At 39.0% G+C, this 17,003-nt stretch overlaps 1 protein-coding gene across 3 annotated transcripts in view; it reads left to right on the forward strand.

Moving 5' to 3' along the window:
- The first annotated feature begins 4,161 nt into the window (after positions 1–4,161).
- Positions 4,162–17,003, forward strand: part of spock1 (SPARC (osteonectin), cwcv and kazal like domains proteoglycan 1) — a 152,681-nt gene continuing 139,839 nt past the window's right edge. For 2 of the 3 annotated variants that reach the window (XM_034690196.1, XM_034690198.1), the window contains exons 1-4: positions 4,162–4,278; positions 9,064–9,205; positions 9,361–9,439; positions 14,097–14,231. In XM_034690196.1, the coding sequence (XP_034546087.1) occupies positions 14,100–14,231 (132 nt within the window). In that variant the 5' untranslated portion in view covers positions 4,162–4,278; positions 9,064–9,205; positions 9,361–9,439; positions 14,097–14,099. Of the gene's footprint in view, positions 4,279–9,063; positions 9,206–9,360; positions 9,440–13,407; positions 13,573–14,096; positions 14,232–17,003 lie in introns of those variants that run through there. The other variant, XM_034690197.1, reaches the window with a different exon arrangement.

Here is a 17,003-nt window from a genome sequence, read left to right on the forward strand (position 1 = left end):
TGTGAACTTAATGTTTTATTTCAGAGTGGTTGAAGAAATTCTTCCTACTTAAGTTGTCAAGACATCTCTAAGGATGGTAAGGGTCAGAGGCGGATCCGAGGGCAGGGCCTGGGTGTGCACAGGCTTACTCAGATAGACAGGTGGCTGCAAGTTCTCTCCCCTTGTCATTGTAGAAATATATATATAAATGTATGTGTGTGTATTAGCGTTAAAAAAACTGAGGCCCACCCATGAATGACTTTCTGCATACGCCACTGGTATGTGTTGGGTTAAAAGCTCAAAAAGGTTCATTAGAGAGACATTAGTCACAGTCAACAGTCATCATATGCAATGAGGTTGTTTCATATTGAGATCATTCACATTGAGTGTACCTGAGGACCGTGCGCTGTGCAGACCATTTTCTTTTCATTCAACATAAATTAGACGAACATGCAGAAACACAGAAAAGAGCTGTTTAATGAAGCTGATTATGTATCCCACATGGGCTCTTTAGATCAAACAACTGGACAACTATGTTAAATTAATTAGGGATGTACTGTAATTTGCAACATTTCAGCATTAAAATGCCCTAAAATGACAAGACAAGTGAAACATATCTTGTTAGGTTGCATTTCTACATTATTATTTTGTATCCCCAATAGTTTTCAACCAGGAAGTTCATTATTTTGTTTAAAGTGTTGTTGCTTGGGCTGTCAACAATACATTTTAAAAATTGTGACTAATCACAGAATTTCCACAATTAATCACAGTTTATTGCAGAATATCCATAGCTGATAGCAATTAATTTGAATAAAGTGTCATTTAAAAAAAATAATCTTAACAATATTAAAGTCCACATTGACAATGTAAAGTAAATCTTATCAGTGTTTTGATTTAGGAATCACACGATCTTTGATACAATGGTGACTCCAGAAAATAATCCATACATGAAGTCTTCAGATGTTATGCAAATTATTTCGAGCAGACCCTTATCCTCCACAGTATTAATCGGCCAATGCTAATATGAAAGCTGTTGCCATCCATACAGCTATCACTTTCTAAGTTCCTTGCTTGTCGAGTTGTCCGGGAGCCTCTGTCACAAATTCTTCATTGTGGTCCGCCCTTGGCATGGGGGAGGAAGGCTCTCTGTGTCAGCTGTTAGTTTGACCAGCAAGTGGTATTTGAGGCTCAACATACTGTGGTAGGAACTCAGTTCAAATGGACAGTAAAAAACTTTAAAAAATCTTTGGGTCTTCCAAGATTACCATCTGGCAGCGTCTTCAAGCTGAACTTGACATTCAAAGGACTCTCGTCTTATCCATTCTGCTCAAGGGGGTTTGTTTCTGCTTGCCATCCACAACATTATTGATGCATCGCTTCCTGATTTCCTAAACTAAGGGATGGCTGAGGGTCAGAATGTATAGCCTTAGTCTGTGTCAAAAAAGTTAGCGTCATTAAAAGAAATGTGTGTCATGCATGATGATTGTCCCGATTTAGTAAAACACATAACAACAGAGGACCCAGTTTTAGACAAAAATAACTCAAGATTTAGTTAAGCCCAAAATACCAAATGACAAACAAAAAGCAAGGGTCTAAAGTCCTACAACTGAAAATTCAACAACATAATGTGTTGGTACATTTGGAACTTGTTATATCCATTTTATTTTTAATAAGAATACCCACAGATCTAAGAATCTTAGCTTTCTTTTACAATGAATACATCTCCCATGGTCCCCATACTGCTCATACAGCAAAATTAGATGCAGTGCAATTCAAGTTTTAAGCTACAAACAGTCAATAAAATGAAAAGTGAAAATGTAAGATAGGCTGATTCATCAGAACCAGCCTTTAAGCCTCCTCCACACCTGGATGAATGCTCTTCATCTAATCCATCCAGATTTTCAACTGGGATCTTCTTATTTCTTCCTCTATCTGCAACAGTGTCTGGACCCCATTAGTGGGATAGTCTGTATCCCCAAAGACCTCTATAAGCCCTTCTTTCTATTACTCTCACCTGGTTGAACAGTGAGGTGTGGAAACTCAACTGCACAAGCTGATTTGCAAAACTTTTTCAGAACAAGTTTCTGCAGGTAAACAGGAGAGGAGACTGGATTTCCTGTGTGGCTCAGCTGTGTGCAGCAGGGCTCAGATGTGAATAAACAAAACCAAACATCTCCTGCATCTTGAGCGAGAGGAGATTTCTCCTCCCTGATGGTAAAACAACAGGAACTGATTCTGTCTCCCTGCTGTCATAGAACTCCTCCTGGAAACTATGGGAAGTCTGAAAATAAGCTGTTTTGAGCTTTCAAAGCTTTTGCTTTGAGCAAGATTTACATACAAAATTTAAATTTGGTTTCTTTTTTCAAGACAAAGTCAAGATTTTACAGAGGAATCAATCTTCCCCATTAAACTACTTGAATTTTGAGAGTTGCTTGTTTGTGGTGATGCAAATCATTTCAGTTGTTAAGTCTTGTGCACATACCAATTCATTCTTCTCTTATTTTACTTTTCTTGCCTAAAGGATCAGGATGAGTTGGACCTTGGAGAAACAGCCAGTTGAATATGAAACGCCTCCTTCTGGAATAGTAATACATTTTTGATCAGGCATGCCAAGAATTCACCTCATGGATTGAATGTCTCTGTATGAGGCAGAGGGCACTCTTCATAGATTATCTTGACCTGCACAAAAAAGAGAAATGAAGAGAAGACATATGGAGATAGAGTGATAGACAGAGAAGGAGAACAGTCAGCATAATTGGCAGTCTGACCCAGTCAGTGTCAGATGTTTAAAGGATTGTGGAGTGATTTGTTGAGCAGAAAAAGAGACAGACCCAGACTGACAGAATTTTCTAATATGACTCAGAATTGAGGGAGTCAGTGGAGATGTGTCAAGCATTATTTTGGTGCTACCGTACTGAACCAGCTCTCTTTCACCTGTAGAAGACTTTGTAGACACATCTTTTTACACAACACATAACTACATACTACATGATATGACTGCTCACAAAGTAGAGCAGCTTGAAACATTTTTTCGTACTTACCTGTCATCAAAGTTCAGAGATAATAAAGAGTAAAGGATCAGTGGGTTTTACAGAGCTGGTGTGTAATTAGCTTTCAGGGCTGCATCTTTCCTCTGAGAAAACCTTGATAAGGGTAATCTATTTCCTCCCACTCAAAGGCAGCTGTAAGCCCACCATTGTGTTCACTAACAGAATTTCCTCTTTACTGTGGGGGGAGAAGACCCAGTGTCTTATCCAGGCAGATATGACTGAACATGTCTCCATACCTTTTTTTTTGGATCATCCCTAAAACCAAAAAAAGACACATGTTTGTGCATTTGCCTATCCACCCTACCTCGGTAGAAAATAAGCAAATAAAAAAGAAAGAAATCTTTCAGTACATGGGCACCAGTGATACAGGTGATGCCTGAGCTCTAATCACCTCTTGAATTGTATTAATTGTTTTGATTTGATTTGATTTGATTTATTAATTTCAGTTCAATTTGACCTTGAATACACTTGTGTAATGTACATTATAACCAGTGAATGTATATTGTGAAATAAATAAGATGATAAGAATGTAGTGACAAAGATTTTAGATATAGGAAATTGTCTCATTAATGATATAAATATAAGTGTAAAGGGAATACATCTCCTGTATGTGGGCTTGTTGTGTGTCAATTGAAAAAATAATAAATAAAAACTTGGAAAAAAAAAAGTAAAAAATCTGACCTGTATAGCCTGTGACTCATGGCTGGAACATTTCAATGACCAGTGTTTATCTTTCCTCAACAGCACCAAATCCAAATAGAGCTGTGATTCACAGAAAAACAAAACTGTGCCCACACTGTTTTTTTTCCTCCAGTGGTCCTGCAGGCACAAAAATAAAGAATAAATTTAATGGGGTTTTTAAACAAGGTTGCCTATTCCATTGCTATCATAAAAGACAAGGACACAACGATGAAACTGTTCTCTGGCATTATAATGTAAGTAGTTGCTAAAATTGGTATTAGAGATAGGCAAATATGTGTGGTTTGCATTCTAAGCTTTAATTATTTTTACTTGGATGATGTAAATTAAAGCTTATTGTTATCAGATGATCAGCAACAGGTTTATGAACACCTGAACAAGTACATTTAATAGTTAAGCTTGTATTTTATACTGCCCCCACCTGGTCATTTAATGGCACTTTCATGTAAAGAGTTAATTTCCCTAAGTGCCGATGGAGTGCTGTGAAGTCAAAAGTCAGACTGCTGCTTCTTCTCCCATCACAACATAATTGCCGTGGAAACTGTTTTCTGTAAGTGTTGTGTTTTTGATTTTTATGATGTTAAAGGCTAAAGCGCTACAAAGTTACTGAGGTGTGTTTGTTTGGGTTCGTTCAATTGATAGCTCGCAGAGCTGTAAGCTATAGTGGCTAGCAGTATGACTATACTCAGGATATAATTGAGGTCCTTTTTTGTGCCTATGTGCTTGTTTGTTAGTTTGAAATTCTGTCTGCAATTTGCAGCAGTGTTTACATAGAGTATATCCCTTTATAAATGTAAAGAGAAATAACACCTCGTTGTAAATGAAGGACTTAAAATCGTTTACTAGTAGTCACAGTTGGAACATAAGCAACTAATTGCAAGGACAGATGTTCCGCCTATTTTTGCTCTCCTCATGGATTGTTTTCCTACTACAGCCAAAGCCAGCTCACAGCTAGTAGGCCTATTCAAAACTTCTGTACATGCAGAAAGAAGGCTGTGTCAAACACCACACAGTTCATTTTATTTTGACTGATACAGCCTGTCTCTTAATATATTTTGCTGATTCAGATTGTATTCACTCCATAAAGAAAGTGCGTACAAAAGTGCATACTACTCCTTTTTAGAGGGCTTACAGTGTCTCAGGTTGCTTGATCAGCATGCAAGTATAGCAGACAACTCAACCACAACAAATGGTTGCAAGATTCTGCAAGTTGTATTTTAACTTATGAAAAAAAGCCAAATTTGAAGGTTTTATTAAACCCAGAATTAGCTCTTCCTTCTTTCTGTGCTACTTTCTTTGAGGCACAAACTCTTTTGGAGAATCAATTTAACTCATTAAAGCGTAATCATTCAGGAAAATGAAGGAAACGAAATGAAAGAAACAAATAATAAACTTCCTGATGGGAGAAAATAGCACATCAAGTTGGTAATTTGTGCAGAAGGTAAAGTGGGGAGCTGTTCTGCTTCACTGCAGGTAATAGCTCTGACATTGTGTCAGCCATCCCACCCTGGGGTGCTGTTGTTTTTGGGTCCAAGTCCCAGGGGGGAATCTCCTCCTGAGCATTGCTCTCCTTTAACTGACCTCGTCCAGAAACCTCTGTCACCTTGCTTGTTGCCTCTTCTCTGCTACACAAGAGGGAGGCCCAGCAGGTTTTTTTTTTTATGTGCGATGCTGCATTGCAGTGCATCTCTCTTTCTGTTGTGTGCTCTCAAACAGTGGGCTGCTGTAAGAAGATAACCTCTCTGTGTCATTGCTGCCTTATAACACTAAACCGTTTTCTCCTCGTCTGCGTCTTCTGCTCCTCTGGAGGGTCTCAGGAGTCTTTAGAACCCTGAACACAACATGAGCAGCTAAGTCTAGTGCTTTAAGAGCTGTTAATGTTTCTCTTCCTGCTTGGTTTATACTACTTATCAAATCTTTTAATCATCTTTACCTATTCACAGCTAGCTTCTGTGTCCTTGGCCATAACCTTATGTCTGCCTCACTGTCTGCATCTAGTCTGACTTGTTAAAGAAATACATGATGTCATGCTCTTAGACAGACTTTGCCCTCTCTTTTAAATTCATGCAATTCTGTCTTTCTTGTATTCTTTCTTTTCGTGTCTGAGGATCTGTCCCGTTACTTTGACCAGAAATTTTAGACCGTTTATTTGATCACATTTTTCCAGGAAAATCTTATTCAGTTATGTGTTTTCTATGTTCTGAACATCAGTTATTTGATTATACACTTCAGCGCTGGGTACTGCAGAGGTATATATATTTTAAGATTTTTTTCTCAGGTAAATTTCATCAGTTTGAAAATGCTTCTTTCCCTATTTTTAAACTAAAGACAAAAGTCAGCTAGTTAATCAACTGTAGCTTTCAGCACCACGGACAGCTCCTCGTCCATCATCGTCAGTCTATATCTTGTAGGGAAATAACCCAAGATGTCAGTCTCTTCAGTACAAGACTATTTACAATAATCAGCACTGAGGTCTGCAGAGTCCAGAGCTGAACAATAACCCAACTTCCAAACTTTATTACCTCACTGGCCGTCCCAGCACCTCCCTCCTTTTTCCAGGACTTGGTTGGTTCAGAACCAATCAGCATTCTTTCCTGCTTCTCTCGTACTAACCAATCATTCACCATTTTCCCACTTGGATCATGAGATGAAGTAACCTCTGCCCTGCTCCCAATCCTGTTGTTTTACAACCTAGATTCCCTCTCTCTATTTAACCTGAGAGCCCTGCTGCACAGTCCTGATTTGTATACTTTTAAAGCTCCCACAGGTACATAAAATCAGCGAACACATAAAATACCAACAGCACTAAACAATGTAACAAGCATTCAAATAAAAGTCTCATTCCTGCACGAAGATTCACAGCGGTTCCTTCTGTGCTGCCTGGATAATGCAGTAAATGTGCTCTTAAAGAGGATAATCCTGCTGTTTAAGGCCAAAACCCTTTGGTTATCTGGAACCGAGATGTCACTTTTGTTCAATTATGACAACAATTAAGAAGCTATTTAGCATAGTTGGAGTTGAATTTTTGCTTTGTTGGGGTGTTCATTACTTTTCATTAAAATGTGCAATTTGATTCAATCCAGTGCGATTTGATTTGGTTCAATTGAATCCAAAGTAATTTTTTTGTGTAATATAACTGAGAAAGAAAATAAGGATATGTGCCTTTCAGAATTATCCTTAAGTTCAATTTCCCAAGAGACAAAAGACTAGATAAATTGAAGTCTTAGTTATGTACCCATGCTCAGGTGTCTCACTATGACCAGTAGCTGGGTGGAAAAACCTGAAAATGTGTTGTAACTAACACATAAATCTTGGCTCTACTGTATATCTGCTTTTATAGGCTTTGCAAAGCCATGCTAGCACTTAAAAAGAAGTATTTCCCCCAAGTGGCAAAAATAAAAGTCAATTAAAGAATAAAAGTGGATGGAATCAAACAGTAGAGCTCATTGTGTCACATTTGACAGGAGAGCAACGCTGCGGTGTGGAACTGTAATGATGAAAACAATTCAATACATTGTATTTTCTCCTATAACTCCTCTGATATTAACATATGAATTGCTCAAGGCTAGGTATTAGTTGTTATTGCCACTTGCTCTTCGTTTAAAACATCATGCTTTAGTTTGTTTTTATTTGAGAAACATTTCTGTGATACTATGTGAAATGCTGTCTGCTCAGTATCTTGTAACTCATTTAACACATAAACCAAGACACAATGCCATCCCTCCAAATGACACAGCACGGTCTTAAATATTAGCAACAAAACGGGTTGTAGATGTAGTGATATACTAAGACTTTACTGAGTTAAGGTTGTAAACTTTCTTTTTTGCAAAGCGTACAGACCGGAGAGTTTGGGAAGTTTTCTTTTCTTCATATTATATCCATGACTTGTTTCTGAGGTGGCGACTGCTTATAGCTTCTCCGATTTCAAATGTTTGTGAGCTAACCAACACTACCTGTCCAGCCACCTAAGCTCACGTTACTCTTGTCAAAGGTAAAAGGTCAATGTCTGATTCTTGCGAGATTGTGGATGCTGAGCACAGTATGCAGAAATAACACAGGAATATCTCAGTAAGTTGGATCACAACTTTGAACAGTTGACTTTAACCAGTCCATTGACTGCTTAAAGTTGGTTAGTATGGCAATTTACTGATCCAGGGTGCTGTAGACCTGTGCACTCTGATCTTTAACATTGGGCTTGGTCACCATTTCAGATCAGTGAATGTTTACACCTCTAGTGCTTTGGCATTTGAGCTTTTATCAGTGTCAAACTTAAATGATTTTTCAATGGAGAAAGGACTGTAGACCAGCTTAAGAACCTTTGTAAGTACAGATATGTGCCCTTTCTTTTATTGAGTGTTTGTTAATGTATGTTTTCCCTGGTGACGCTAAACTTGTATTTCATTTCAATGAAGAAAACTGTGACAAAGTTAAACTTTTTTCAAATCACAACAAATCTACTTTTCACACAGGTTTTTAAAATGACAACCTTCCTTTTGATTAGAAAAAAGATAACGTACAAAAGTAGTGCCCAAAGAGAGGTAGATATAAAAACTGATTGAGGGTTGAGTGTAAATAAAAATGATGCTCAATCAGTCCTGGTTTTAGATTTGATAAACCAAATAGCATACTCTGTATACTGTCACTGAAGTCCTTAATAAGAGACTGAATAGGATACATACCTAGCGTACCAAAACAATTGGGAAGAAGTGTTATTTATACTCTTTATCCTATTTGCTGGTGAGTTTCATGCTCGGTGAGTTTCTCTTTTCATCCTATGTGGAACGTCGTAGTCATGATTGGATTTACAAATGCCCCTGAGAGCACAGAGCAGAAATAAAACTTGTTGTGTGATGGTAAGGCTCTGTTTTTGCAGCACTCTACACCTTGCACACTGGGACAGCTCAGGCAGATATCATCATGAAAGCTGATATGCTTCATGATCCTTGTCCATTCTCAGTCAGTTTTTCTCCAGAGCTGCTGGAGTGGAACTAAAGTTCTCATGCACAAGTTAAGCTGTAGACACACAGCTCATTAAGAAACAGTCTATCAAATCCTGCTGCTTAAACATCTCTGACACACTTCTTGTCTCTACTATGCTTTTCTATGCACGCACGCACACACACATAACACAAAAATTGTAATCTTGTTTCATCACTCTTGTTTTCCCTCTCTCTCTTTTCTGCTTTTACCATCTGCAGCTGAAATGTGGGGGATGTATGACGTTAAGTTTACTGCTGGGACGCAGCTCCCCTCATGTGTTGTTTCATATATTTTGATCTTCATTATTTAAAATTGGATCCCCTACAGCTGCTCTTATCCTTCATCTCCCCCCCAGTGAATGCTGGGATTTAGAGACAAACTGGGATTGGAAATCAGGAGAAAATCTGTCTGAAGTGAGACTGAGTCAGATCCTTTGAACTCGGAGAGTGGTGGGTCTCTGGCTGAGCTGAAATAACAACAGAATAACAATGAAAAAGGTGGGACATGTACATCAGCAATATTATGTTGCCTAGAAAAGCATAAGAATGTTTTTGGGGCTCATGTAATATGATGGCATGTTGCTGGGTTTCAAGGGACAATTATGATACTCACTGTCACACTTAAATTAATCATATGAACATTTCTTTTAAAGCTCCTGTGAGGAACTTTGGATTGGTGTTGATTTTGGCAACCCCTGTGGAGGAAGTGGTACCCTTTCATCCTGGACATGTGTAAGTAGTTTTTATAACAAAACCTTCATCTTGCTTTCTTCTTACAGTCAAATATATCATTCAGAGAATATTTGCAGTGTAAAATGTAAAAAAAAAAGAAGTTTTTTTTTCCTCCAGTGTGCTGTTTAAGAAGTTGTATGTCCCATTACCCCCAAAGGTAGTTTCATAACAACTGTAATGATAGAAGCATCAACATTTACACTCCACACAGAAGCTTTAAGGTCTGTATTATTTGAATGGGTCAATGATTACTCAATTCAGTATATCATATACTATACCGTATCTGGACCCAGAAGCCATCTCATGTGGACCTGGACCTACAGCCAAAACAGAAGGTTCTGATTTAAAAGCTGACAAGGCGCTTGTTTTTAACCGGCGCAGCTTTTGTAGTCTTTACTGTAGTGGTTTTGTAGATGAGGGAAACTACAGACCAATTGCGAGTTAAGCCATCCCCCGTGATACTACTCAGCCAATCAAGTCTGTGCATTCCAGGCAGTAAACATTATGACTATACAGATCAGACAGATGAGCGAGTTAGAGGGAAGTTACATCTGAAAAGACAAAGAGATATTCCCTAACTGGACCTCTTTGAATTTTAGTTGAATACCCCTGATTGAGGTAGTCAATAGCAGTGTAAATGTCATACAAACTAAAAATCCACTGACTAAAATTAGAACTGAGAATATCTTTACCCCTTAACGGACCCTTGGAGCAAATATTATTAACTGGTAGCAATAGTTCATGCTCCAGAGTCAAAATGTGAATGTTAGTGTCATTAAACCATTTGGCTTCAGATAGCTGAAGGACAAATACTCCATGTCAATTCAAAGACTGAGACAAGTGTCCAAGCTTTCCCAAGATTTACTGTAAATGTCAGGGCTGCCATTTAACACAGGCCACATAACAGTTAACATATACGGCACATAAATGCCCAGTAAGAGCTTCTAAATGTCAAAATCAAGCGTCTCATAACCACTCAGCTCATAAGCTGGTTACTGGACTTTCCTATCTCAGCACTCACGCAGTGCTTCACAGCCACTAAATGAGAACCAAGAAAGAAAGAGTCATTATTAGCCTGGAGAACTCAGAACTTTAGTTCTGGTCCGCTAGTTCTTTGATTATTGATGTTACTGCTATATATATATCAGTAACAATATCTTGCACACCACAAAATAACTTATGAAACAAGACTGTGTACAACTGAGTAGACAAATCAGTAGAGCACATACCAACACTGTACTGTACATTCTTGTGTGCCATGTAAATCTCAGACACTTGTTGTATTTGCATATAAGTACAGGGGTAAACTGTGAAAACTACACACAGAGGGAATAGGTTAGGTGTGAGTGTATGTTCGGAGACAACTTCCTTTTTCAAATGTAACTAAACCAAGAAAGCCAGTCTCTTGTTGTCTGTTGTCGTTCCTCCTGTTGTTTCTTATTTGTGTTATAGAAATGACCACAACAATAGTTAATACAATAATTGAAACTAGAAGTTTCTGCTTTTACACCCATATTAGAGGTGACGGAGGACAGACATTAATCAAGTGTCATGACTTACCCCCCGTTATGGATCCTATACTTAAACACTGCATGAACAAGGTCAGGTTTTCAAACTGTTCTAACTTGTATAAGTATACCAGAGTTTCTCCTTTGCATTGTTGTAAAAAAATGTAATTTCCTATAGTGTGATTATGCCTATAAACCTGAAGTAAAACTTAATATTAAACTTTAATGCAGTCAGCTAGCCTTATAATAAACATCTAAGCACAAGCTGGCATATGCTATGGCTTTATAATGTCAGTTTAATCTTTTTCAGGGTTTTATTGTCTTTTATGTCTTTTTTAAGTCTGACATAGTGTTGCAATAACTGAAAGAAGAGGGCTGGAGGATTTGAAACACCAGCATACTGTTTCAATTTTGCACTGCTTACAGTCTCTTACTGCAGAACATCGCTTTTTGGGTGTTGTGGCCACGAAACAGGATAACTTGTTGCCATATTTTATTTTGAATGAAGATATTCTGATGTTTAGTGTATATTTTTAATTTTTGAATTTGTATTAGACTTTCAATGTTAGTTAATGTATTAACCATCATCAAGCTGGAAAATAAATGTGGCAGCTTTTTTAGAAAGGTTATCTCATACAGTATTTACATCTGCATCATTTCATTGTAGTCAGTACAAATACATTCTTACCAGATTATCTCACTTTATCACACTGTGTGGATGAGCAGTATAGATTACTGTATCAAGAAGAACTATCATCATTAAACCACTGTGCTAACACACAGACAAGGAAACTTTATTGCATTATTAATAGACATAAAAAACAGTATCCTAAAAACCATGTTGACAACCAATATCTAACCATTCAGTCATCAATGTATTTGTGCCTCTATCCATCACATTATTTAACACTGAGCAAGTTGCCACATGAATGACATAATACTACCATTGGGTACAATTACTAATTACAGCACTAACAATTAGTACTTGAAAGTTCTGCACACTCTGACTGCTAAGAGCAGACTTCAAGTTGAGATTCTACCAGAAATGCACTTTTACTGATATCATTATTGTTTCATGCAAATAGACATTTCCAGAGGAACAAAAGAGTGTAGCTTGTGTTATTCTCCTTTTTTTTCTTTAACTTTGCAGCGTTTCAGCACCTTGGTCAGCTCCTAATTGAACCTCCCAGACCTGCTGGAACTATACTGATTTGAATGTTTTTAAAGGCACTGCAAAAACAGCCAGATGCCAGATCCCTGGATGAGACTAAAGCTGTGTATGATAAAAGCATTTGCAGACAAACACTGAACAAACACGACTGCAAACCAGTGTGATAACTTCTGTGTTTAACCTGTTTCATTTTTAATGAGCTGTGACTCTGGACCAAAAACCGGAAATAAAAAGTTTTGCAGTAGGTCTAAAACATAAAGGATTATGTTCTTTGGAAAAGTAAGTGTCCTGCTAAACAGCACTGAACTTCGGGTGACACAATAATCCAGACTCATTAAAATAGCTAAGTACAATATACCTTTATAGTCAAACAATATAATGTGTATTTGGCAGAAAGGAAACCTTCCTTGCAGTAGCAGTTTTGCAATAGTAGATGAGCTGAATACAGATTTGCAATAAGAATATTCTCTTTTGACTACTGTCCCAGCTAAATTAATCCTGATAATACTTTTCTGCAAACAATGTAAAAAAAAATAGTGATGTCAGCCAGAATAGTTGGATAAGAAAACAATTATGAGAAAGTGAGGTATAGATAAGAAACTCAACTCAACTCCTGGTTTCCTCTGTACTTAAAACTTAACCATTAACATACTTGGACTGAATCAGGAGAATGACAGTTTGAACTATTGTCCCAAAACGTGTACCAAACAATCTTTATGTTGAACTCCACACACACAAACGCGCATTATGCGCAGATAAATAAATGAGAAACAACAGTGTTGCCATAGCGAACGCCCAAGGAGAGAAAAAGCAGTGAGTCACAGATTAAATATTTAAACATAACGTTTTTTCCCCCCTCAATCGAACGTTCCAGTTATGTGTCCCATTTATGTTTAATCATAAAGAGGGATAGTTTAATATGGCCTGCCTCTGTCCATGGTGCTAAAAAGCCCGCTTAACCCCCAGCTGAACAACCCAATCAAGAACCGATGCAGCGCTCATTTTATGCTTTAAGCGTCTTAATTGTATTTATTATGGTGGACACGAGCTCGAATTCCTCTACAGGGGCGCGTGACTAAAATGAAATTTGTGTTTGTACATCCGGAACAGCGGTTTGACACGGCGCCTAAATCCCGCTTGGGCTCTGGTGTGTGAATCTAAAAAAAAAATACGCACGCCCCCCTCCCCGCTGAAAATCAATGACATGGAGAGAGAGGGGGAAGAGAGAGAAAGAGAGAGAGAGGGGAAAAAGAGAGAAAGAGAGAGAAGTAGAGAGAGGCGGTGTCTGGTGACCGAGGAGGAGGAGGAGGAGAAAGCTGCCGGTCCGCTCGTGCTCGCAGCTCCCCCTCTTTTCACCGTCAATCCTACAAGCAGTCGGGTGCCACCGGAGTACCCGGGGCTGTGGACTTATTTTCCCCCGGGAATCGGAATAGGACACCAACAAACTCTCCCAGGTAGGTGAACCACCAGCGAGTGAGGCTCTTTTTTTTTTTTTTCAAAAGAAACAATTAACTGGAAATAAAGTCCGCTGTGGTTATTTAGTCGACTTCACGGCGCTGAGGACCGAGAAGAAAGCGAACGAAAGCCCAGACAAAGCTCATTGGGGGCGGATATTGTGTTGACGCCGCTAATTGCTTTCTAAATTAGCGGAGGGGAAGCTAATCGTTTTCGCAGTGCCCCATCTGCCTCGGTGACAACTCTCCAATGTTAATAATCCGTTTAGTGTGATCAAATGTGCGCTCTCCACCTCCTTCAATCATAAACATTAGGTTCGTTTAGCTCTGTTTACATTCTGACCCATTATGCGCCACACTAGGAGAGTTCTGTCATCTGTAAAGTAAATATCCCCACTTCAGTCTGCTTCCAGAACACTTTTCTACATCCTTCTCTTCCTCTCACCCTAAATGATCCTACTGTTCTGATGCTCCTTTCTGTGTATTTTTGTTTTCTTTCTCTCTCTCTCTGTCTCTGCTTGTAGAAGATGTTCTTCTTCCTGCTGCCTGTCGTGGCTCTCTTGCTGAGCGGAGAAACGACGGTCTCCGGTAACAGTAACGACAAATGGCTGAGCACTGTGTCTCAGAACAAGGACAGATCCTGGAACAGATTCAGAGATGTGAGTTGCACTGACAGACACAACATCAATCCTAAAGGGGCATCGTTATCAGCTTCATTGTTTGTGTTTCAGTGGGTGAGACAGAGATATAGAACGGAGGGGGGTGCCCAATACGCCCTTGATACACCCTGTGAGTAGTTGAGCACTTGCCAGCAGGCATAATCCACCTTGTAGAGACTCAGCAGGTCCAGGATCACGTTTGACAGACGGGCAGACTCACTGACAGTAAACATTACACTTACTCAAAGAATGGAACGAATGAAAACCTTCATTTGATTAAGTGAAGGTTTTTCCAACATAATATTTGTAATTATTACTAGAAAACCGGTCATCATTTTGTTCATAATGCCACGCCATTGTAATTTATGTGTCAGTCAGAATCAGAAGAAGTGAACCTGTAACTTGGTTTATAATTGCTCTCCATTTTCCCTGAACAGCATCTATTTTTAACCTTTCTCTGAAAAGAAATTGCAGGAACTTGCATGTTCATTACTCTCCATAGGAGCTAATGCACCAGCATGCAGCTCCTTTGTGTTGTTTACATGTATGCCCATGATAGAGAGTCTTCAAATAGCTGTTTTTTTTGGGGGGTATCAGGCATTTTCTCTTTTCAAAGATAGCTCTACAGCTGTATCAAGGCCAGCTTACTCTGTGTGCATTTAAGTCAGTAGTGTCAGTTTGCATGTCTTTTCTTTTACTTTTGCTGCTTCAATGAAGGGCTTGGAGGGAATATGTGAAACAGCCAGACATCAATTTGAATAGCTTAAAGCTACTGAAGGGGAGTAAGTGTGCTTGGCTGTTTATACTCAGAGTCTTACATGTCAGGGGCATGTATAGATTTACAAAACAGGCTTTGATTATTTGGGAAGGCATGGTGTCTGTCTGACATTTGCTGTCTGTTCCTGTGGTGTTATGAAAACTCAAGCTCTCTTGACACTTGGAAATGTTAATGCTTGCTGTTCTTATAAAAAAAGGACAAACTTCTCAGAGAATTTTTAACTCTGAAATATCACTCTCAGTGCTCGCTCTGGCCTCAGCTGGATAACATTAAAAAGCTTTTCAGTCTTATTATTTGCATCATGATAGTCGTCACATCACTGGATTTCCTACAGTATGGCTTCCTTTGCTTCCTCCTCACATGTTCTCTGGAGGTTTCGGCAAACAGTAAGCTAACTTAGGCCTTATTAGTGCTGGTTGTCCCTATATAGCACTGGAGCAGTGATGTGAGGGCTAGTAAGTCATGCCTGGACACGCTCAGGCAGGGCTCTACTACCTGCAGTGTGTATGTATATATATATATATATATATATATATATATATATATATCTGTGTGTGTGTGTGTGTGTGTGTGTGTGTGTGTGTGTGTGTGTGTTTACTTCTGGCTGTGGTCTCCTGTGCAAATGAAACTCATTAACAGGAAGCTGCCAAAGGTGGGAGGAGGAGAGAAGACGAGGAGCAATAGATAGGAGGAGAGGCTGTGACATTTATGTTTAATATTTCAAGCAATGCTACCAGCCGAATGCTGGAGCTGTTGTTGTGTGTAGGTGTGTGTGTCTCTCTGTGTGTGTGTGTGTATTGTCTGCCCTATCACATAGGGAAACCTTCTGGTCGTAATTTCTCTCCTGCAACAGTGGCTGTCTCTTGTCCCACTGTGTCTCCTTTCCTTCTCCTTGCTTTCAAGTTGTTTCTTTCCTATGGTAGCAACACTTTTTATACCATAGACAGCAAGACCTTGGATTAGGACATTGTGATCCTGTATGATGACTCTAAACCTCAAAACAACAACTTTTGCAACCATCTTAATACAGTAGTTGAGAATAACCTTATTTGGTTTTGATCAGGATGTGTTCTCTAGTGACCAAAATCAGGGTTTCAACCTCACTTTGCCGTTACTGTATTCAATTTACACTTTCTTCACCCTCTCCTCATATTATTTTTTAAACCTTAGAAGCTCTTTTTTGGCGTCTTTACCAATCCATTTGAGGATGCTAGTTGATGATGTAGCACTGTGACTTGCCTTAAAGTTGGTAGCATCCAGTCCTTGTGACAGATAGTTTATTAGACTCACTTTGTACAGTGTGACAAGCAATGAACTTGCATGATTGCTATAGCACAGTGTGGACATAGCTGAATGTTGAAACCAAGCGGCAACCTCCGGTCTCAAACTATGAAGCCCATGCGGAAGTGTTATAACTGTAGTTCATCGAGAATCCGCTTGAGGCTGGCTGCAGAAACACCGGAAACCACATAGACACCAATTCAAAAAAGACGATCTTTGCAGCATTAATAAACATGTTTACAGCCTGGTCCAAAAAACAGCTTGGCTCTACGTACCAAATCTCTCTATCGGCACACACTGTACGGGGGTGAATTTTTTTCTGACGCAGCAGTTCAGAAGATATTAAGATTACGAGTTTTTTCCCAAATAAGGACATGACTGACTTGACTCCCAGACGGGAGGCTCAAATCCCATCCTTTTATGTCACACTCTGCCTGGTTGAGCATTTCCAATATGGCTTCCATGGTCGATTTGCTCCAAACAGCGCTCAGGAACAGATGGGTGACGTCAAGGATTCTACGTCCACATTTTATACAGTCTATGGTTGAAACACAGCAACAAAAACATTGGATGGTTGCTCTTGTGGTCATATTGGTTGGCCAATATTAAAAGTATTGCACATTTTTAATTTAAAAACCCCAGTCATTGAAACACATGGTTGTCATTCAATTGATTGCTAACATCTAATTCAACTCCAAAGAAGGTGAGATTGA

Source organism: Notolabrus celidotus, chromosome 8 (genome assembly GCF_009762535.1).
Source record: "Notolabrus celidotus isolate fNotCel1 chromosome 8, fNotCel1.pri, whole genome shotgun sequence".
NCBI classification, from domain to species: Eukaryota; Metazoa; Chordata; class Actinopteri; order Labriformes; family Labridae; genus Notolabrus; species Notolabrus celidotus.